General features: G+C 37.5%; 1 protein-coding gene across 1 annotated transcript in view; it reads left to right on the top strand.

Annotated features, from left to right (window-relative positions):
- Positions 1–23487, top strand: part of pard3ba (par-3 family cell polarity regulator beta a) — a 112094-nt gene that overhangs the window by 56508 nt on the left and 32099 nt on the right. Inside the window, exons 13-18 of the mRNA XM_056763418.1 lie at positions 5526–5652; positions 7913–8036; positions 8173–8276; positions 12208–12252; positions 18515–18730; positions 21634–21811. Coding sequence (XP_056619396.1) covers positions 5526–5652; positions 7913–8036; positions 8173–8276; positions 12208–12252; positions 18515–18730; positions 21634–21811 — 794 coding nt within the window. The remainder of the gene's footprint in view (positions 1–5525; positions 5653–7912; positions 8037–8172; positions 8277–12207; positions 12253–18514; positions 18731–21633; positions 21812–23487) is intronic.

Genomic DNA, 23487 nt, shown 5'->3' with positions numbered 1-23487 from the left:
ACCGCTTCCCCGCAGGGCCTCTGAGCCCCGGTTACTGGCCTCTGTCCACCGGTATCACAGCTATCACCATCGCCGGCTGTCAGGTGACCTCTGAATGGTATTGTGCACCCAGACCCCGCATGCTCAGTTACGTTTATGCGGATGCTTTCGGAGTTGCTTGACATTTGTGCATCACAGAGTGTACGAGAGATTAGAATTGGTGTTTGAAACTTTCCTTTTGACACATTAAAGATTTATTTTCTATGTTTCTCCTTGACCTGGGTTTCTAATCTGTTTCTTCCTTTTGTTCTTGCATTTTGCATATAGACCCTTTTACTCATTTAATAATGATTAATCTAATTGATCCTGTCTGCTTTTTCTTTGCCTTGCTCTGTCTAATTTACACAAACTGCTTCCTGTATCACTGATTCTACTTTTTAAATAAAGAACCTGAAATCTTTGCATGCTTCTTGTTTGCTGTTAACCCTGTGGGCTATTCCTGGGTCTTTTCTGTCTTTCCTTGCTCGTGACTTACTCTGATTTTATATTCAATGAATCCTCTTCTATCCCCCCAAATTGTAATATCACTGTCGGACTGAAACCTCAGTTTTCCTATTGGTCAAGCATCATGTCTGTCTGCGGGTTCTGCAGAAAGTAACCAGAAAAAACTATTAAAAAGTGCTTTTCGATTTAGAAAACACAGTCTATAGGTATTGAAAAAAACGCTGTGTCTTTTCACTTCCTGTAAAGGAGAAGATTTGGAGAAATGAGGTTACAATCTGACAGCAATGATATGTTCCATATCTTTGGAACATATCATCTTGAAATTGATTCAGATGTGTTGGAAACATAGTTTACTATACATTTGAAGCAGAGAAATGCAGTGTTCTATATTGTGTGTGTGTTTCAGGGGGTTCGCCATGTTCACTGGGGTCCCCCTTTAGTTAATGTAGTGGTAAGTTGAGGAAAGAGTCAGTTTGTGTTGTTATAACCCCGCACAAAGATCCCCTCAGTTCATCACAGAGATGGTTTCACATGGTAAAGATACTTTGGTGGTAACACTTTACAATAAGGTTGAATTTGTTAATATAAGTTAAAGGAATAGTTAACCCAAAAATGTCAATTCTGTCATCATTACCTCATTTCATTCCAAACCGGTTTGACCTTTTTTCTCACGCAGAAAGCAGAAGAAGATATTTTAGCATCTGCCTTACGGCAGCATCTGCCATACGGACGCAAGTCAATGGAGTCCAGTGGTGTTTGGTTACCTACATTCTTCAAAATATCTTCTTTTGTGCTCTGTGGAAGAAAAGATGTCATACAGGCTTGAAATGACATGAGGATGAATAAAAGAAGTTTAATTTTTGGATGATCAATCCCTTTAAGGATTATTTAACAACAGTTAAAGAAACAATCGTTTTACGGCACTTTATAGTCTTAGTTCATATTAATTTGAGCATTACTAATGCATTTTTTAAATCAAAAGATGAACTAACATGAACACTGGTACAGGCATTGACTTCCATGAACAAACTGTAACAAATAAAAACTTATGTGTAAATTGTTAGACATTTTGTTACACCGCTTTAGAATCTGAATGAAGACGCATCTTTGCACTGTATCATAATGAATCAATAAGTTTCTGAACTTCAAAGAACTGTCGAAGAACCTTGACCACCTCAGACCATTATCAGACAATGTGTCTTTGTTAGCTAAGCATATTTTTTGGCATCAGTTCTGCAGAAATAAACTTGCGCTAAATGTTTTTGCTATAATTATGATGATCTGATGTTAAGGTTAATTTGTTGGGGATGGAAGTCGATTCCCTGCATCAGCTTATCCCTAAAAGGTCTGTTTTTAGCCAAGGGATAATGGCAGAGTGTCTGTTCTTGGAGCCATGGATTTACTTTCGAGTTTCAAGGGTCAAGTGTTGCTGGAGCATTTTTGCTTCAGACCAAATTTACTTAAAAAGAAACTCCCCAAAAAGTAACACAAATTTACTTGATATGAAATTTTGGTAATACTTTAGTATAGGGACCAATTCTCACTATTAACTAGTTGCTCATTAGATGCCTATTTTTAGCATATTGGCTGTTTATTAGTTCTTATGAAGCACATATTCAACATGACCACATTCTACTTCCCTTATCCTACCTAAATCTAACAACTACCGCACTAACTTTTAATAAGCAACAATTTGTAGTTTACTGAGGCAAAAGTTATAGATAATGGTTTATTAATACCGAGAATTGGAGCTTAAAATAAAGTGTGACCCAAATTTTGCGACGACCGCATCACTTCATGACAAAAATATTTAGTCAACTGCTTCTTGATTTCAGCTCAGAAAAAGCTCAGATTCTTGGTATTCAAGGTGAAACCAGGACGGTTCATCAATTCCGACTCATCTCCTCGTTGCTGTCCAATGAAAATGAAGACAAATAGCTATCCACATCAGCTGTGCGAGTCTAACTTTTGGTCGGGTGGGGTGTTATTAATATAGCATTAGACTATCCTAAACCCAATCTAGTCTCAGAAGGATGGAGATCGTGCGGTTGTTAATGGCCGCTCAATGAAAGGTGACGTGTCGCCGCGATGTGTTCTTTATTAATCACATGCAGATCAATACACCATTAATCACACGGACAGAGTTGAATGATAAGGAAATGGATGGAAGGTTAGAAAATCAAAACAGAGTTTGGAGACTAGACTCGAGGGTCTGGGTCATGATTCCATGTGAAACCACCATCTTTATTCTTCATGTTCCTCAACATGTTTCTTCTTTCTTCACCAAGAGTATCTTCACCCGCCCCACCCTGTCCGATCTAATCCCGTTACCTCGCTGGATCTCCTCTAGCTCGGCAAATTAATCAGATTACACCGTGGGCTCCTTGAATGAAAGGCGAATTTGGGGTTTAATGAAAGAATGCCTGGGGCTACCCTGAGGGTACCTAACCTCAGCTCACCCTCACCGCAGCCCCGTGTGTGGAGGGGGCGGAGAAATCTATAGGTTTCGGGGTGTTGTTTTGTTGTTCCTTTGTTAGGTCTTTGTCCTCGGCGGTAGACCGCCGCTCCCCAGTGATTGTCTGATTAAGACGTGCCGAGCGTGCCCCCCTTTGACAAGAACGTGTGTCTTTGTTGTGTGTGTGTGTTGCGCTTTTAAAATGAATGTAATTCGTGCATTGATCAGAATAAGTATCTTTTGGATAAACTGCTTGATGTATGGATGAAACTAGATTTTTTCAGAGGTGCTTTCCCAATTTTGCCAGTGATATTATGTCCCTCTTGGTGCTTTTTTTTAATGATTTTAGCCCTTCCATCACTTCCGAGAGTTGAGAAGCATGCAAGTAAAGATCTTTGCACATGTTCGTATGCCTTTTGTTTCGTAATTGCCGCTCGTTTGTACATTGTCTCTAAATTGTTAAAAAGGCCTCTCAAAATGCTTGCTATGGATGTATAAATCTCAGAAAATCTTACCCTGTTCGATTTTTTTTAAGACTGACGAAAATATCGGAATATGATTGACACAACATGTCGTATTTATTTCTTAACAAGCTGAACAAGCACTTCTTTTCCTTACATTTTCACGTTTATATGTTTTGTGTCTTTAAGCTGTACTCATACTGAGAAATAGTTGTTTAAATCGGGATTTATTACAATAATATGACGGAACCTAACAGTCAAGCTTTTGCCATGGCTATGACATCACCAGAATGGTCAATGCTTTATGGCACACTAATTTACCGATATCCATAAGCTTAACATATTCATACTATAGATGCACCGATATATCGGCTAATAATTGGTATCGGTCGATAAAAGCACGTTTTTACACTATCGGCTATCGGCCAATGATCCAGGCCGATATGTCTTGTCATCACAAGAGGAAAGAGATTTGTGCTCCGCATATATAGTGTAAGATATAAAATGTTAAGATACATCTTCAGTTTGATGTTCAATATTAATAGTCATTACATGAATTAACAACATTCAGAAAGTTAATAAATATTCATTTAATCTTCAGAATCGGTATGGGAATCGGTAGATATTACTCGGAATAATTAGCTGTCGGTTTCGGTGGAGATATTTAATACATTAAGAAAAAACATTCAATGTAATTTCACGGGGACTTTAAAAGACAATTCTGGAGTGGAAATAAAAAATCAATAATACTGGCTGTTTAAATGGACATTTAATTTTTTCGATTCCCTCTAGAGCTGCTCCTCCATCATTCATCAAGGACTATTTGACGTTTTCCCGCCAGCTCTGAAATTTCATGAGTTAGACGCACAACTACAACAACAACATGCCATTCGCTGTCAAAACACAGATCAGAGCAAAACACGCTAGAAAATGTCCCTCAGCCTTTCACAATCCCCACATAATCTCTAAGGAAAAAGACCCCATGAGAATCTTTTTGTGTGTGTCAAGAGACAGAAAGCGAGGGAATGACAGCGACAGATGACAGAAATGACACGTCCATGTATAAAGAGTGGTCGCTAATGACCGTCCTGTGACTGAAATTTAGCATGTGAACAAAAAACGCCACTTTCATCTCTCTCGTCACGGCACGGAATAGTACGGACTGAAATCATTCCCACCGCTTTGATATGGTGATATCCAAATACCTTTCATCCAGTCAGCCTGCAGTTTTTGCTGTTTTGTGTGTTGCGTGTGGTTTGTCTGACAGCCGTAGCTTCTTTTTCAACATAGGAATCCATCAGGACGTCTAACCCCACGGCCTCACGTCTTCATATTGACGCGTGTTTCCCTAACTGTCTTGCCTAGTGTTGACGGAGTTTCTTTTGGCTCTTGAATGTTTGCTGGTTGCTTTGTTTCGTTTAGCATTAGCATATCTGTTATCTCAAAAAGCATTTTGAGATCGGTATATTTGTCTTTCTATGGTCACTTGTTTCCCTTATCTCATTTCTGTCCTCCTTTTGTTTACAAAAACTATTATGTATTTCCTTTTGCCAAAAACTATAGAAACGATCACAGAAATTCTAATGGATTTAGTGGTTAAGGTGTGAATTGGTATGATTGAAGTCCTATAAAAAAAAAGCACACTACATAATGGGATATTGTAATGGTTTAAATAATAACAAGAAATGGAAATTTAGAATTTCTATTATCATGTCATTTCAAACCCACATGATTGTTTATCTGTGTACGTCAGGAGGAGATGTTTGGCAGACGTTTCTTTTCCATATAATTAAAGCATATGGTGACGAGCTACATTTAAACTTCAATAATATATGCAGTATAAAATCATAAAAGTTGTACATATGTGCTCCGTTAGCTCATGCAATACAGTTGGTTTGTGTGAGGAACATATGTCACCAGAACATGTATCAGATGGTACGAAGCATATTGGCATGTTGTAGTGGACCGTATGGAACATATGTTCCTCATATAGTACAATGCCATCGTATGCTGTTGGAAGTTTTGAAAAAAAGTGCATGTGTGAATTATGCTACTCTAGATGATTTACTTCAGGAGCCTCGGGATTTACAATCATCACTTTTTGACTTAACTTTTTTCTTTTTCAGGAAAATCATGAAGTTAGTCAAACTCCAATGAGGAACGACTCTCCCGTCCATCAACCTAACGGCAACCATGCCAACAGTTTCACACCGCCAGCCATGATAAACAACCGCAATTACGATTCGTCTACTGGTAAAAACATTTCACTTGTTCATTTATTAACCTGTGTGTTAAATTTACTGCCGTTCAAAGGTTTAACATCACTTGTATATTTTTTATGAATGTTTCCACATTTCGGATAATAAACTCTTCATGAATGAAACAAACGTAACTGGGAACAAAATAATCCCAAATATAACCAACCATGTTATATTTTATCATCGTACATGTGAACCATCTAGAATTTTATCAAGCAGAATACTTGAGATCTCACACTGAGAGGATTGAGTTCACATCTATTCAGAACACCTATCGGTGGCTTTATTCAGTCCAAGGAATTCATTGCATAAGCATGTTTTGTTCTAACCTTCTGGTTAGAATCTTTGGTTTCAAACATGAAAAGCGCTTTGGTGGTGTGCAATGTTAAGTCACCTAAAGTCTCTCAGCGTTCACAAGCAAATGAATCAGATTGCTGCTCAACAAAAGCAGACATTAATTCATCGCCGTACTTCTATACGAGTTCATTTTTTACGCTAGCTTGGTTTTCCAACTTATACAAGTTGGATATCTGCCCGTCTCATCATTAGGGATGGAAATGATGATTTTTTTCGACGTTCCCTTTCGCTTTTATGCAATGAGGTCTGACCTTGAAATCATTAAGCTGATGAAATGGATTCTAAGTGGGTCTTATTAGCATAGCGGCGATTGTGCCGAGCGCTCGGGAACAGATAACAAACTGTTTTAAATTCACGCGATTCTCTCTCCGTGCTCTCCAGAGAGTTGCCGCGAAGACACAAAAGGCTCTTTCTGTGTTTTTCGCAAAGCATTGTTTACTGATTAGCGTCTGTTGTCTGTCAAAGTATCCCACTGTACTTCGGCGGAACAAAGTGGATTGTGATATTTACACGCTAATTTTGCATTCAGATTACTTGTCGCGCCCGCTACGGTCGGGCACAATCTGAAATAATAATAAAAATACTGGCGCGTGCATGCAGATGTTTTAATGAGCCGTGGTTCCTTACATTTTGGTCATAGTTTGATGCACCGCCGTAGATTTTTCATGCAGTCTTGAATTGTCGTTGTTGACTACTGCGAATTTTGCTTTGACATTAAATGGCTAAATAGTGGAAGAAATGGGGACAGCAGTGCAGAAAATTGAGCTATAATGGCGATTTGTAACCGGTGCTACTCACAGTGATCAAAAGGTTTTGCGGTCCTTGAAGTCATCACAAACACAGCTGTGTGTGTCATTGATACACACACACACTAACAGTGTTGTGATCATTCACAATTGAGTGCACAAGGTCAAGTGACTCTTATTTCTTATAATGGAAAGATTTTCAGTGCTTTAAAGAAATAGTTAGCTTAAAATTGAAAGTGTGTTCATTTAGACATCATCACATCATTTAAACCTCTATAAATAATTGCCTAGAATACAAAAGACTAAACATAGTGATGATGTACTATACAGTACCGTTCTCAAGGTTACAGTTACTTCAACTTGCAAGAAATGCTTTTTTACTATCTTAAAATCATTTGAAGGCACATATCTGAACGTTCAAATGGATAGTTCACCCAAAAAATAGAAATTCTGTCATCATTTACTCGCCCTCACATTGTTTCAAACTTGCAGAACAAAGAAATTCATACTTAACACAAAGGAAGATATTTGGAAGAATGTCATTAACCAAACTGGTCACATTCCCTATTGACTCCCATAGTATTTATTTATTTACCCTACTATGGCAGTACATTGGGGATGAAACCTGTTTGGTTACTACATTCTTCCAAATATCTATCTTTGTGCTCAGCAGAACAAAGGGATTTATACAGGTTTGTAACAAGCAAGTTTTCATTTTTGGGTGAACTATTCCTTTAAAATTGGTTGAGTAAGGAAAAAGTAATATTGATTTACAAAAGAATGAAACCATGTGATGACTTGGAGCACGAAATGAAGAAGAGCTCATAACAGATGAGATAGTAAGTAGAAGGGCCTAAATAGTGACTACATTGAACACGCTTAAAATAAAAAGAATAAATAAAAAAACATGAGGCGATTGTCTTATTTTATAGTTTTAATGTGTTTTGTAATACTAAAATGTGGAAACAAGCACATATAAATACACTTAAACCAAATAAACACATATGAAAAGTGTACATGAGTCTTGACCTAGATTCCACATTTTCATGATCATTCTTTAGAGGTTGTTGATGTGTAAATCTTTTCAAACAACTTTGCAACACCTTTGTTTGATTGTATATAACCATCAACACCCCTGTGATTCCCAAACAGCTCCGTACAGATCAAAAAGACAGGAGCTGCTGGAAGCAGACTACAGCGAAGACGACTTCCCTCCTCCACCTTCTGAGATGGACCTGCTTGAGGCCAGATCTCCACGCAAGTACCCGCAAGAACGGTTAGTTCTAGTATAAAAACAACATTGCAATGTTATTAACTCTGATCTTAAGTGTGAAACTGATCGTCTGGGGCTTTGATGTCCAAAAAAAAGTCATATATTCGAATATATATTTGACTCTTATGTTCAATAATAGGGTTGAGAAGGAGCCTGTTGCTTTCATGGAACACCCTAACAACCAACAATATCCCCAACGACAGAATCACCCTGCCGCCAAGACCTCAAAGAGCATGGATTTAGGTATGAAAACACACAATCACGACACAGATAACATACCTTTACGGCAGACATCCAGAGCTTTAGAGTCTGGAAAACAAGTAGTCTACCATAATCGTAACCCCCTTTCCGATCACAAAAGAAACCGAGTGCCTCCATCGTCAACTAAAGCCCCATAGCGTCACATTTCCCGGTATTAGCTACGGATGACCCTGTTAACTCGTCCTCTCCCCCCTCTCAGCACCTTCAGGAGACTTGAGGGATATTTCAGCGCTCCACAACGGGAAGTTTTCGCCCGTTTCCAATTACATTTCATTAGAGTGGAGTATTGGCTTCTGCGCTGGCCGACTCGGCTAATCTTCTTGCCGCTGAAAGCTGATTGGTTTTCATTACGGACGTCTGGTAGTGTCGCGCTTTGCTGCCATCTTTTATCCAACTCCTAGACCTTTTCCCCTCTATTTATTTCTTTATCTCTCTTTCTCTTGTTTTCCATCTTTCCGGTGTAGATCTTAGGGCCTATGATTGAGTTGGTTTTATTGACCTTTTTTAATAGTTTTGGGAAAATGTGAATTTGGTTAATGTTACAGATTTTTTTTACGTTGACTGCTTTGTTTTCTCTCTTTGTTTAAACTGAAAAAATCTTTTAATGTCTATTGGAATAAGGACAAATCGTAATGTCAATCATTCAACATTTAGTGGTAGATCCCTATCTTGCTGCACTATAGCTGTTGCTCATATTTAGAAACAAATAAAACTAACCAGTGTATTAAACTTCAGTGTTAAGTTTAGCTTAATCGTGTAGATTATTTTTCAAAAGACAATACTTTTATGTTTACAGTACATGTATGCATTTGATATTACTTTTTTTTCCATTGATTTTTAGCATTTGAGCTACAGGAACATCCTAAAAACCTCGTCGCAATGCTTTGGCATGCGATCACAAATTCTTACTGGACAGGCACCATTGAAATGTGTCTTTAGAAAATGTAATATAGCTAGTTAAACACATTCTGATAAAAACCCATTTGGCTCTAACCATGCACTTTAAAAAGGAAAGGTAAATGGCCTGAAAGCATTCGCCAAATGAGAAATCGAGTATTTTTCACATGAACTCGTGCCCGGAGAAACACACACGGCTGCTAATGATGCGACTGGCAGTAGAAACTCTCTCGAGCCGAGCCAAAACTCTGAACTGCAGAGCTTGGCCAAACACACGTTTTCACACCGGCCACGCTTCACTGAGGAAAACCTTTCGTCAGTCAACGTTTCGCAATATGGCTGAGATGAAAACATGTTATCCAGACGGATGTTGTGGTTATATTGTGTGTCGATGGATATGTTTCATTGATATTTGTGAAAGGTCTGCAAATGAACTAAAATACATTTGGCTATTTGTGTTGGTCATTGTTCCATCTATAAATAACCGGCAGGTGAAATGACCTGAGCATTTGGATAACAGCGGTTCAGGCTACAGTGAACCGCTCCAATTGTATGTTTCGCAGTGTTACTGAACTGTTACTGGAAATGTTGTTATTGAATCACTTCCACATTTTTAGGCGTCATTACTCCTCACTTGTTTGAGACTGCAGGAAATATTCTACTTTCTTCTTTTAAGTTCCACTTTTTTCTTTTGACTACTTTTTTGAGAAGTTCAGAAAGTTTCATTCAAAACAAAAAACAAAACTTATGACCAGCTGTCAGGATGTTGCTATTAGGTTGCTAAAGTGTTGGTAGGGTAAAATATTTATATTATCATACACAAAATATTTATATTTAATAATTTGTCATATAATACAAAATACATAACGTTATATTTTATTACATAGAATTTGTAAATATATTATACAACCGTGTAGTTTTTTATATTCTTTGTTATACACAGTTTTATATATTTAAATATTTTATATATAAATATATACATAAATGAAAATAAATATCTATTACATATAAGTATAAATATATATATAAAACATTTCTCATTTATCTGTACCCTTTTCCATATCATCCCTTAATACGTGTCCAGGCGTGGAGACCCACACGTGCAGTTTCACCGGATCACAAAATCCTCTCCTCCCGTGTTATTTCTCTGCTGGGAAAATTGAGCTCATAAAAGATGAAAAGGATTATTTAAGAGAAATTGCAGTGTAATGAAACCCTATTATTGTATCCCATGGTGCAATGCCTGTGGCGGCAGCTGCTCTTCGCTGCTGAATCCTGTTTGTGTGGATTAGTGTCTCTCTCTCTCCTACACACACCAATAGACGTACAATATGTTTCTTGTTTTTCTCTTTATTCGTTGTCAGACTCACACACACAAATATCCATTTTTTCTCCACGGGGTGCTACTTTAAATGCTGTAATACTGTTAATCGATTGCCGTGGCTTTCATAGAACCCTATATATACACCGCTCACGTTATCTTCAGGAATTATCTATAAATTCTTTAACAATTATTTTGCATATTGTATTTTAGATTATAGCCTTAATCTCTGTGTATTTACTTTAGATTTTTGGATTGGGAGATGAGATTTGTTTGTGAATTGTTTGTATATGAATTTTTGCTTTGTGTTTGTGTGTGCACGATGCAGGCCGAGCTGTTTATGTGTGTAGTTGTGTGTGTGTGTTTAGAGAAAGCGCAGCTGTTCTCAGCTGTACAGGAGTCTAACTGGTCCTACAGAGCCCCTTCTAATTAAAACCAAGTGTGGCTACTTGAGAGAGACAGAGAGAGAGGAAGAGCGAGAGTGAGAGAGCGTGAGCGAGCGAGCGCGCGAGAGAGAGAGAGAGAGAGAGAGAGATATGAATAGCAGGAGAGAGCGTAAGGTGGAGCGAGAGAGATAGGAAGAGCGAGCGAGTGAGTGAGAGATAGATAAAGCGAGAGAGAGAGAGAGAGAGAGAGAGAGAGCGATAGGCAGAGCGATAGGCAGAGCAAGAGAGAGAGAGAGACAGATGTATAGAAGGAGGGAGAGATAGGAAGAGCCAGCGAGAGGGAGACAGATGAATAGCAGGAGAGAGAGAGAGCGATAGGCAGAGCTAGTGAGAGAGAGAGACAGATGAATAGCAGGAGAGAGAGAGAGAGAGAGAGAGAGATGGGAAGAGCTCGCGATAGCGAGAGAGAGACAGATGAATAGCAAGAGAGGGAATGAGAGAGAGAGAGACAGATAAATAGCAGGAGAGAGAGAGATAGGAAGAGCTAGCGAGAGAGAGAGAGAGAGAGAGAGAGAGACATATGACTAGCAGGAGAGAGAGAAGACCTAGCGAGAGAGAGAGAAAGATGAACAGCAGGCGAGAGAGAGAGCAATAGGAAGAGCTAGCGAGAGAGAGAAAGAGACAGATGATTAGCAGGAGAGAGAGAGAGAGAGAGATAGATAGGAAGAGCTAGAGAGAGAGAGAGAGAGAGAGAGAGAGAGAGAGACAGAGAGAGAGACAGAGAGAGAGAGAGAGAGAGAGAGAGAGAGAGAGAGAGATGAATAGCAGGAGAGAGAGAAGGATAAATAGGCAGAGCAAGTAAGAGAGATGAATAGAAGGAGAGAGTGAGTGAGAAAAAGGAAAAGAGAGTACAGTAATGTATATAAGGACGCATCTGGAAGGGGGTGAAATTAAAAAGAAAATGAAATATGTTTTCTCTCCTAAAATCTATAAGTTTCTTTAAGTATTTTCAGAATTCATCCTCACACTGTATTTATATATCAAAATATTTAGTTATAGATTTATACAGGCTGCTTCACCTTGTTCAAAATAGTGGGAAAAGTTCACCTAAAAAAAAAAAATTGTCATCGTTTATTCACCCTTGTTTTTTAAAGCTTTATCAAATGCAGGTCTGGCATTCTGTAAACGTAAATTAGAAAGGTCATTTATCTCCCATATTTTTAGGTAATTTGCCATTTGTTCTGGACTTGCTGATGACGGAAACAAATGTGTGTTGGAGTGGCTCATGTTTAATGTTTGTGTGTTTCAGTGGCAGATGAGAGCAACATGACCTCCATTCAAGGACGGAGACCTGGTAAGAATTCACACGCTCCCAAACCATCACAACTCACACACATATTCAATCAATAACCCATCCAATGAATTGGCTGCGATTTCACCACGCTTATCCAGCACTCGCGTGGTAAATGCAGAGTAATTTACAGAAACGAGTGGATTCATATTACTCCATAAAGTAGTGGCAGTACAATAACAGACACCAACGGTAACAGGTGTGGATGCTTCAGCTGTGGTTCATTCAGTTGGATTTTACATCTGCAAATTTCTATTTAATTCTTTAATCTGTTTTTATAAGGATTCAGTACATCTACGGTTCCATTTTCCAACGTCTCATTTATAGGCCGGCTTCACAGCTGGTCCAGGATCAAACACGCAAGCTGTGAGTTGACCCAGAGGCCTGTAATCTGACTCCAGATCAGTGGCTCTGTGTTTAGACAAGTCCAATGAAGATAAACGCGAGGGCGACTGCTGCACATTTGTAGTCTGTCAGTGGAGGTGGGAGATTGATCGAGATAGAGGAGGAAACACACACACACGATACAGTAGATACAGTATTTAAAGTGAAGTGAGTGATTCCACAGATACACGTTGAATCAACTACTGTTACAAACCCTTATGAAACATCTTCCTTACGACTGTCTACAGACACGGCAACATTTTGTGGTCCGAAATGCAAGTGCAAGAACATGATTTTTTTCGAAATCTTGTTTTCTGAAAGATTATATAAAAATGAAGTAGGTTAATGCTTAATACTAGCAAAGTGAGATAAGAAAAAAAACATTTTTAGGACTTAAAGGAACAGTTCCCCCAAAATAGAAAATTCTGGCATCATTTACTCACACTCAGGTTGTTCCAAATCTGTATACATTTCTTTGTTCTGATAAACAGAGAGGAAGATATTTGGAAGAATTCATGTAACCGAAAATGTCCTGGCCACCATTGACTACCATAAAAACAATGTCTTTATCAATGTCTTTGCTCTGTTGAACACAAAAGAAGATATTTTGAAGAATGTTTGAAAGCAAACTACCATTTGACAACCATTTCATTTTCCTACTATTGTACTTGAAGGTGAGTAAATGATGACAGAATTTGTTTCTTTAATACAAAGGAATAACTTAATTCAAGCTTATTTTTCTTTTACCACGGGCAGATATTCCTTAGGAAAATAAGACTGAATATTTTTATATTTATTTTATTTTTATGTTTCCTTTTCCAGTAAATGTATGTGATTGTTATGTATTTGTACTACAAAACAAGACAAACCTAATAAGGAAGAAGTTCTTTTGTACATGTATTTTAAGTGTTCCAATACTTGCGTTTAAGAGATGAAGTTAATGGCTGATTTGTGATCAATTTAAATATAAGACAAACCGGCAGTTGTGCCCTGCGATGGGTTGGCACTCCATCCAGGGTGTATCCTGCCTTGATGCCCGATGACTCCTGAGATAGGCACAGGCTCCCCGTGACCCGAGGTAGTTCGGATAAGCAGTAGAAAATGGAATGGAATGGAACAAACCGGCAGTTTATTGTTCATTTTGGTGGGCATAAAGCAGTCAATCTTTTTAGCCAAAGTAGCAAATTCATATACAAACCTGCCGCGAGTTGTCGTTATTTGAAAAAATATCTAGAAATATTTGTAAGCTTTCTCATAAAAACATAAGTTTTTTAATTTTATTTAGTGCCTTTCTTATAATGTTGGTCTGTTTAATTTTAAACCTGTTTAATCCATGTGTCATTGCTTGTATACTTTAATGCACACGGTTTAAACTTTGGCGAAAGTTCAAATAAGTGAACAAGTGAAAAATATCATTATCGGAATCTGCTCATAGTTGTGTGTTTGGTCAAAGAACATCCGTTCAATGAATCCCTAATGGATTTTAAACAACACTGCTCTGTTTTCTGATCCAAACGGTTTATGTTTCACTTTTGTTTGCCATCTAGTTAGGGTAAAGACCAGATCACAAACACATGGTCACAAACACATGGCAACCATTCACATAAAACACCATAATGGAAACCACACGCATGCAGCCGCGAGTGAAATGAAAGGGTCGCTCCCAGCGTGTACATGTTTAAATAATGTACACGCACTCAAATCTACATTCACAGTCGGTATATGATGGCTTTTTTACTTCACAGGGGTCAGGGACAATGGTAAAAACATGAAGGGCTGATTGGAGTGTAGTTTTACAGATGTGAACTGCGATATATATCGACAGGCTTTAGACCGTTCTGCCGACGCAGTCATTTTTCTCAGCGGCATCTCTACCTACGCCAGACTCCTTTATAAGCTCTGACATATTTCATTATTGGGATGGTCTCAAAGACGTGGCGCTGCGAGTTTAATCTGACTAAAAACCCTTAGCTAGCGTCAGCCAAAAGGCGGCTTTGGTGCTGTACCGTATATCTCTGCATCTGCTTTGATGTAAAGTCGTGCCTGCTTTTTCCTGTAAATTCACCAGCTAGTCCGAAACGTACAGTCTTAGTTTTATGTCTTTTTCAAATCAAAATTGTACAAGGCCCATTTTCATCATAATTTGTATATTGATAACTATGTTAGCGTCTACACTAACAGAGGATAACGTTATGATTAATCGAAGCTTGCGCCCTGAAATTTTTTCAAATGTGTTGGCCCTTTAAAATTAAAAAGGATTTCAATTGGCTCAATGTTTTTTCATTCATCAACTAGGAAAAAAAGGATCTAAAAGTCATTCTGACGATATTATCAAAGTATGATCGTAATTATTAAAGTTGTTTGGACTTCGGTATTCACATAAATTTACTTTATTAAAATATTTACGCTAAATCTATATATCTGTATTTCTAAAGTTTTACTTAACTTATAGAATGCTCTATAAAGATGAGAGTAGATTTTAATATTTTATTGTAGTGTTTTTTTTTATTTGGCAACATTGTGGATATTTACACTATAAATCAACTGCAAATTTACGTTTGGCTTGTAAAGCATAGTTTTGCAAGTAGGGTGTACCAATATATCAAAATATTGAACCTTATATCGCAATACAAAAAGTTTAAGATATGTATCGTAGAGCTATATGGGAGTATATTTTTAAATTAATTATATTTATTTTTTATGTTAAAATACAGTTTTTTCAGTGGCAGAGGTATTCCGTTTTTATTCAATTTACGCTTCGTTTTGGCCGATGAAGATAACCGATAATTCTTAAACATTGGTAGCCGATAACTGATATATTGGCTATTGAGAGGGACCAATATATACAACTATTTTTGAGACTAGTACCAAGCCTACTCTACAATAATTAAATATTCTTTAATTTCAACATTCTGGTATAATGTTTATTTAAAAAACAAATTAGAGATGTTCTTCCAGAGCCACAAGTATAACAGGTCTCAAGTCAGAAAGCATTCAGACTGCAGTAGGCTTCAAATAATATGCTTTTGTTCCTATAATTTTCATATTCATAAAAATCTACATATTGCATCAACAATGTTTTTCTAAAAGCAGTTAATGTGAATGATCATGAAAGAACGATACTGTACTGTTTTGTATTTTAACTGTGAGATGCCGCAGCTGAAGTGGTTCAACTAAAGGAAATGATTTATGAACAAAAAAAAACATTTATTGGCCCATACAGATATGATCGATAATTTATCATTCATCCCTAATTAGTTGACATAAGTGTTTGAATTAAACCTTGAATGTTGTCAATTCTTTAAAAAAATGTTGTAACATTTGTTATTTTGTTAATGTTTAGGGGGGAAAACCTGTAATTTGAGTGTCAGTTTCATATTTTTATTTATTTTTACAAATATTGTGATGAAATCGTAATCGTAAACCAAGTATCGTGTTGAATCGTGAGCCGAGCGTATCGTTACACTTGTTGTATGATGTTACATTAATCGTTTGTGTGTGAAGACATTTTATGTTGAGTAAAGCCAAACCGAATTCATATGTGACGGCAACAAAGCACAGTGTGTGTCTGTGTGCGTTTTGTGTGGTTGCTGTGATGAAGAGCCAAGTCCCATTCCACAGGAGAAGAGAACATGTCCATTAAGAGAATGGATGAGTGCTGCTGGAGGCATCTCTCTCTCTCTCGCTCTCTCTCTCTCTCTCTGGCTTCCCCCCAACATATCTACATTTCCTCCAGCCCCTCTCGCCCCTTCACCTCTCTCTCTCTCTTTCTCTCTCCATCTCATCGCTCTTTCCAAATGAAGAGCACTCACGGAGTCCGTCTCGCTCACAGGCTCCTCTGAAGCTCTCTGTGCTTTTTTCTCTCCTCTTGTTCTCTGTTTCTCCTCGCCTGTGTCGCCCAGCTTAGGCCCTGCGGTTCTGGTGATTTGTTTTGTTTGTTTGTCTAGTTTTGTTCCATTATTTTCCTTTTGCGATAATGACAGTACACAGTTTCCCAATTGAAGCTTCCTAGTTTTGCCGTCTGTTTCTCTTTATCTGGCTGGTCTAGATTGTTGTCGATTCAAGTTTGAAGCAGCCATATTGTGCTGGTTAAGACTGATTTATTTGACTCCCAGTGAGAGTCATGTCTTTAGGTTACAAGTTCTGCATTTCTCTGAACCTCGGGCAATGGAAACGTGCGTTTTTAAACATTACACATCACTGCTTGGATCTAAAGATCCGGTTAAAGATGGAATGAAAAGATGGAAAACCGAACCAAATCACGTTTTACCAAATCGTTCTGATGAGGCATAAGATTACACATTTCACATATCTATGAAAGGCACACATGTGAATCCCATGTGTATTCTTGTTTTTCTCACTATGAGGCTTTTATGTACCAGATTGCAGCTGGAGGGACTTAAAAACAATTCAAAACACTGTCAGTGGTCTGTGATTCAAACAACACAAAACCTGATATAAAACGAACCTTGTGTTTGGTTATAAAAAACTCTCATGAAATGTCAGAATGTTTTATGATAGTGTTGCATTAAATATTGAACAGTATAAGTAATAATATAAGTAACAAATTGCTTAAACATGCGAGACAATAAAGATTTAAAGGGGTGATTGAACGCAATTTCATGTTTTGCTTTTGATTTAGTATGTTACATAACCGCTTGTGCATGTATAAGATGTCCAAAGTCACAAAACTCAGTTTTCCTCAAAATTATTTACTCTAATTAAAAGTAGAGTCTGATCCAGATCTGTCTAAAACACCTTTATCAATCATCACACTGTTAGGAGATATAAACTGTGACAATGCCTCGTCCTGGAAGTTTGTGGTTATGGTAAGCGGCGTAACGTTTCCGCCTCACGCTTGAGGTATTCAGCCAATCACAACGCACTGCTCAATGGGCCAATTAGAGCATGCAATATAATATAGCCTCAATAATGTTTGTGATTTTTCCTTAATGTAAAGCAGATTGTATTGCAACAAAATCACAAGTTAAGAATTTTTTTAATCGTGTCATATAAGTTCCTAAAGTCAATCGGAGCGATATTGAAATATCATATTAACCATTTCATTATTTAAACATGTTTCACACTTTTTACAAAGTAATTCAATCATTCGGTAACTGCAAACCTTGATTTTTGATGGTTCCAGTATTTTGCTATGTTTTTCCTACTTCACATGAAAAAATGTTTGATTTGCCTTTTGATTTTGCATGCTGGTTTGACCCTTCTAAGCACTGAGTTTTATTTCTCCCATCTTTTTACCCTTCCAGAATGCGACGCTCTCACTTTCTTGCCGTTCCATTTCGTTCTCCTGTTCGTGCTCATCCTGATCTCTCAGCTCTTCCTGTTGTTGTTGCTCTCATTCGCTTGTGTCGCGTATCTCTCCATACTTCATCTAACGCTCCTCTCATCTTTCCTCACCCCTGAAACACTTCTGCTATTCTTTCTCCTGCTAGTATCCCTGCACGTCTGGTCCGCGTTTGGAACGCCTCATTTATTCCGCGGCACCGTTTCACCTTCACCTTGAGGTTTCATCATGCACCCATCTCGGCCCCCTCCGCTTCATCCATCTCTACATGTTTCATCTCTGTCTGTTCTTTGTATGTGTCCAAATCCATTATTCTTTCAGCTCATCGCACAGCTGTGGAATGCTCAATTCATGACTGACCCTGGTGCAAAGACTTCTTTAGACCAACATGAATGTTATCTTAATATATATACTATTAGGAGACATCTCCTTATTCCTTATTTCTGTACACAATTTTTGAATTAAAGTCAATAAAACTAATATCAAAACAACTAGTCAGAATAAAAAAGTGACTTGGAGCACCCTTCCATCCATCCCTCCATCTTTCACTAACATTCCCCCATGTCCGTGTCTCAGAACCCCTCTCCTCGAACGGGACGGAGCTGGGGCCCAGGTTGGGCCTGCAGAAGTCCAGTTCTCTGGAGAGTCTTCAGACAGCGATGGAGGAGGTCAGTAAAGACGACGTGCCCTTCCATCGCCCGCGCACTCACATGGTGAGAGGCCGCGGCTGCAACCTCAGCTTCCGCCATGCCATCGACAAATCCTACGAAGGACCCTCAGAAGCAGAGGACGGTAAGTTCATAGAGTTGTACACAAGTAGTATTGAACACCTTTGAGAGTGGAATATATATATATATATGTGTATTTATAAATATATATTACAAATACTATGTATAATTAAATATAGAAATATAAATAGTCTGTTTATTAGAAATAAATTGAGGCTTTAAAGTATGTGGCTTTGATTAAATATAACATGTTTAGTTTATTGATGATGGCAGTGCATATGAAAAATTATAATTTTTGATGCATATTAATACATATTTTATGTTAAAGTAATCATTTGTTTGAAGCTTATTTTGCCTCTCTACCACCCTCTCTGTTTAAAACATAAACATGGATATATTTTTGCGCTCATCTGTACATGGGTCAAAGTCAAAAGACATCAAACTTGACATTAAACTCAACAACTTGTTGATGTTTGTTTCAGGGCTGTGCAATTAATCGTAATCGATTCAATTCTATTTCAATTTTGACTTTCAAAAATTATGAAAACAAAATGATCGAGGTATAACAATTACTGTGCCGCATTTCCTTTGCAAGGATTGTCTTGTATCTTGCACATTTTTTTGAATGTGTGCACTTCATTTTATCTTATTTTTTACATTTATTCTTCATTTGTTAAGTTGCAGTCAGAGTTTAAATAATTTATAAGTAATGTGTAAGACAAGTAATTATTAATTAATAATTTAAGTATCTATTGGCCATGTTTCCGAAGTCATTGCGTAATCCTGTTAAATAACCATAATCTTAACATTGGGCAAAATAATTCTGATTATAACTTTTATCATTATTTAGCAGCCCTACTTTATATGCAGTCGCAGAATAAATTACATTTACATTACATTTATGGATTTGGTGAACGCTTTTATCCGAAGCGACTTGCATTGCATTATATTATACAATTTGTTTCTCAGTATTTCCAATCCCTAAGATCGAACCCATGACCCTGACGTTGCTAGCACCATGCTCTAACCAGTGAGCTACAGGAAATACATGTACAAATGTTTATGTTGTATTGCTTGAAAGTGAATGTGAACTTCTTTTTTGATCGTTGAGGTCTGGAAAATACAGAGCTTCTTTTCTGTTGTTTGCTGCAAATAAATGCAAATAGAAACAATATTTTTTATTTGAATTTGGGAGAAATATTGTAAGTAGTTCAAAGCATCAAACAAAAAAATATAATTTTACTTAAACTCATACCTATAAATAGAATATTCAGATGAACTGATAATAATATTGATATTGTCTTTTCTGCCGCTATATTTATGGTGTTCAATAAATGCACAACATTAAAATGTGAATTTACGGAGAAGGACAACTGACATAAAAACATAATAAAAGTACACCGTTAAATGCAATTTGTCACTTTAAGCCGAGCGGGCGGTGTCCGGTATCTTCTGTCATTTGATTGGTGCGCCAGCTATTGATTGTTCATATCTAATGCATGATCATTTCATGTCTCATTATTCATCTCTGTCTATTATGATTCCATTATTCAACATTGAAATGTGGTGTGCTTCAGTGGGTTTCTGTTATACCGATCCCATAATTATTGTTCACAAATGTTATTTTCTCAATTAATCAAAAACATGCACCGGAAAGTGTTGCTCGGGACAGTAGCGAATTGGTGATAAAGTTGCCAAACATGTGTTAACAGTTAAAATAAATGACATGCCACTGCATCTCACATCGCCAAATGCCTAAAGTGAATCTGGATCCTTCACTTGGTGCCAAGTATTCCAATGCATGTTACTAATGTTATATTAGGAAACAATATAAATAAAGAAAAAATTTGGGCATTAGAAAACTGTGTTGCATAATATTAACTGAGGACGAACAGTTTTCGCTGTATATAATAAAAAAACGTTTACCATTGAGATGTATCAGAATGCTTTCGATGACGAACTTGGCCTTCATCATCAAAGTCCAGGTCAGATAACCTCTTCAGTACAGGTGCTGAATCAAAGCAGTCCTCCACAAAATCACCCGGTTTTCACCATCAAATCAATTTCCAGCAGTTAAACGAAAATGATTTCCCGTGGAACATTGTGTTTCACTCAGAAATATGTCACATTATGGAAATGAAATGTGTCGCGAATGGCGTTTCAGGTCTACTTTAAGGCTGTATAAAAATTCATTTGGATATCTCGCAGCGGCTGGCTGGCACTGGATTAGAAAAGCTCCATCACTTAAGGGGCTCCTTTTCACAGATGAAACTGACTCACAGTGACTCATTGAGTTGTGTGCCAGCGAGGGGTGAATCAGCAAAAACTTATTGACAACGTATTGAAAGAGCAGATATCAGCTTTCCTCCATTTCTTTTGATGCTACAGACCTCTTCGTAATGAGAAATGGAGCGAGAGGTGAAGAAAACGCCAAAGCTGTTTTCAATTCAGACCTTTGAGGTTTCAGAGTTTATGAAGAAATGTCAAGTATTTTGCTTCTGTCGAAGATCATTTATGTTAGCAGCTCATTCTATGCAACAGGAGGCGAGGCGTTAATGTAAACAAAAAATATATAGAGCATGTGGTACAGAAAAGGGATTTTGCCTAACTTTTTTTATGCATGCTCAGTATATAGAGAGTTGCATGAACATGATGATGATTTTTTGCAATGTTTGGGAGTTTTATGACAGACTACACATTCATGTATTTTTGGGGGATTTTAATAAAAAAATACATACAATTATCATGGAATGGATATGATTTTTGATTAAATTTCGCATGAAGTTTTTTTGTTAATGAAGAAGTGCTTAAAGAAAGACAAAATATTAAAGGCCATAAATTAATATTTACAGATGAGTCCACTATGTTGAATGGGGGGGGGGTTAAAATGTCAATTTTCACAGGGGACGAAAACACGTTTTTCCTCTCTTACTTGAATCTATATTTGTACATGTTCTTCATCAACAGATTGCTCTGAAGACGACTCTGGGAGAGACACGCCCGCTAGCAGCTCCTCGCGTCAGGAACTCGATGACGACAAGAAGAAAAAGAAGAAAACCAAGAAGAAGAAAGAGAAAAAGGGAAAGAAGACAGAGGGCGAAGACCCGGAGAAAAAGACCAAGAAAAAGGGATTTGGATTGTTGAGGTATTAAGTCCCACATTTCAAACTTTAGATTCACATACACACAGTTTAACAGCAATGTCCGAAACTAACAATCCACATATTTGATCTGAAACGACGCCAGACTAATACACATCAACAGTGAAGTCTTATTTGGTAACATTAGTTGACTTCTCAAAAAAGAATAAAATCACACAATACAGCTCCTTAAATTACAGCAAACATACTGTTTTGCCGGATTTATGCTCTGTGATTTAGATTTATAGCAGTGGGCCCCCTGATGCAGCTGCGCACAGAGGCCCTGTGGTAATTACAGCATCACGGATGGAAAAGTGAAGTAACCATACGCTGTCGTTATGCGATGTATAAATACAGACGGCCGGCAGTTGAGACCGATAAGACGTACAGTGACGACCACGTCTTTCATTAAGATTGAAACAGGCTAGTGTTTGAGGTTTCTGTATTTGGATCATCTTCTTCATTCTGACAGACATGAGATGAAAGATGATTGAATGACAGCATATGTCTCTCTAAAGCCGAAAAGAGACCCTCTATGGCCCTTACGATGCTTTTTTCCACCTCTGATTGTGTATTGATCAGCATATCCATGACAGATCCTTGTGTTGGCGAAGAAAACGCCCTTCATTAAAAATAAATTCGGAGCTTATAGATTTAGTCGCTTTGATAACATTTTATTTGTATTTTTTGAGAATTGATTGTATTGAGAAACGTGAGGTTAAATTTGCGATTAAATTTGAGATTAAAAGTAAAAACATTTTTGTTTTTGTGACGTTTTAAAGCATCTGTAAGCGTTCTGTTTTTAGCTTAAATATCTTAATACAAGGAACTTTGTTAAAGTGTCTTTTTGTGATTCTGGTTGCAAACCGTTTAATGTAGAGGTCAAAGTGAAGTACCGTAAGTGTTCTTCTGCCTCTTTAACGCTGATGAAACTCTCTGAAATACATACGCAGTCGAACCCGCAGCCAACTATCAGTCACTTTGAACGGCTTGGACGCTTTCAACGTGGGTTCTGCCAGGCTTCTCTGCCTTCCAATCTGCTTCTTTATTGAATTTGAAAAATGGCTTAATTAGCCATTGTGTAACGCCGCAGCTTCTATGGAACGGCAAAGTCTTCGCCAAAGCTTTTCAGATGCCATTGAAAAAGAGAAAAGTAAATCAGAAATGTATTAGAGAGAGATTGATAGTTTAGCTTTAGACGTTGAATGTCTTACAAATTGGTGATTTTCGTTTCTTCCCTTTAGACATGTTAGTCGTGTTTATCATGTGGTTTTGAAGACAGATGTGTTGTTTGTCTAGGTTGCAGTTACAGATGAAATTGTGGGATGAGTGTCAATAGAGGGTCAGGTTTTTCAAGATTTATGCTTCGTCTTTTGGCCGCCTGCCTTCACTGCTTTTATCTGATGTCTTGCCTCGTGCAAATCATAACACCAATTTTAAAAGCTGAATGTAACCTTTTTTATTCTTTTGGTAGCGAGTGCATAAAAATGAGAGTTTTGGATGGTCGTCTGTTTATTAGAAAAACAGTTTTATCTTTTATGTGAATATTTTTGATGGAGCTTATCAATATTATTTTAGGTTCTTATAAGCAGTACTAGTGATATTTGTCTGGTGGTTGACACCATGGGCAAAAATACTCCATAGACTTAAGTAATGGACCCAATCCATATTTATAAATTTTG

The sequence above is a fragment of the Triplophysa dalaica genome, chromosome 2, assembly GCF_015846415.1.
Source record: "Triplophysa dalaica isolate WHDGS20190420 chromosome 2, ASM1584641v1, whole genome shotgun sequence".
NCBI classification, from domain to species: domain Eukaryota; kingdom Metazoa; phylum Chordata; class Actinopteri; order Cypriniformes; family Nemacheilidae; genus Triplophysa; species Triplophysa dalaica.
This window is presented reverse-complemented; position numbering and strand designations above follow the sequence as displayed.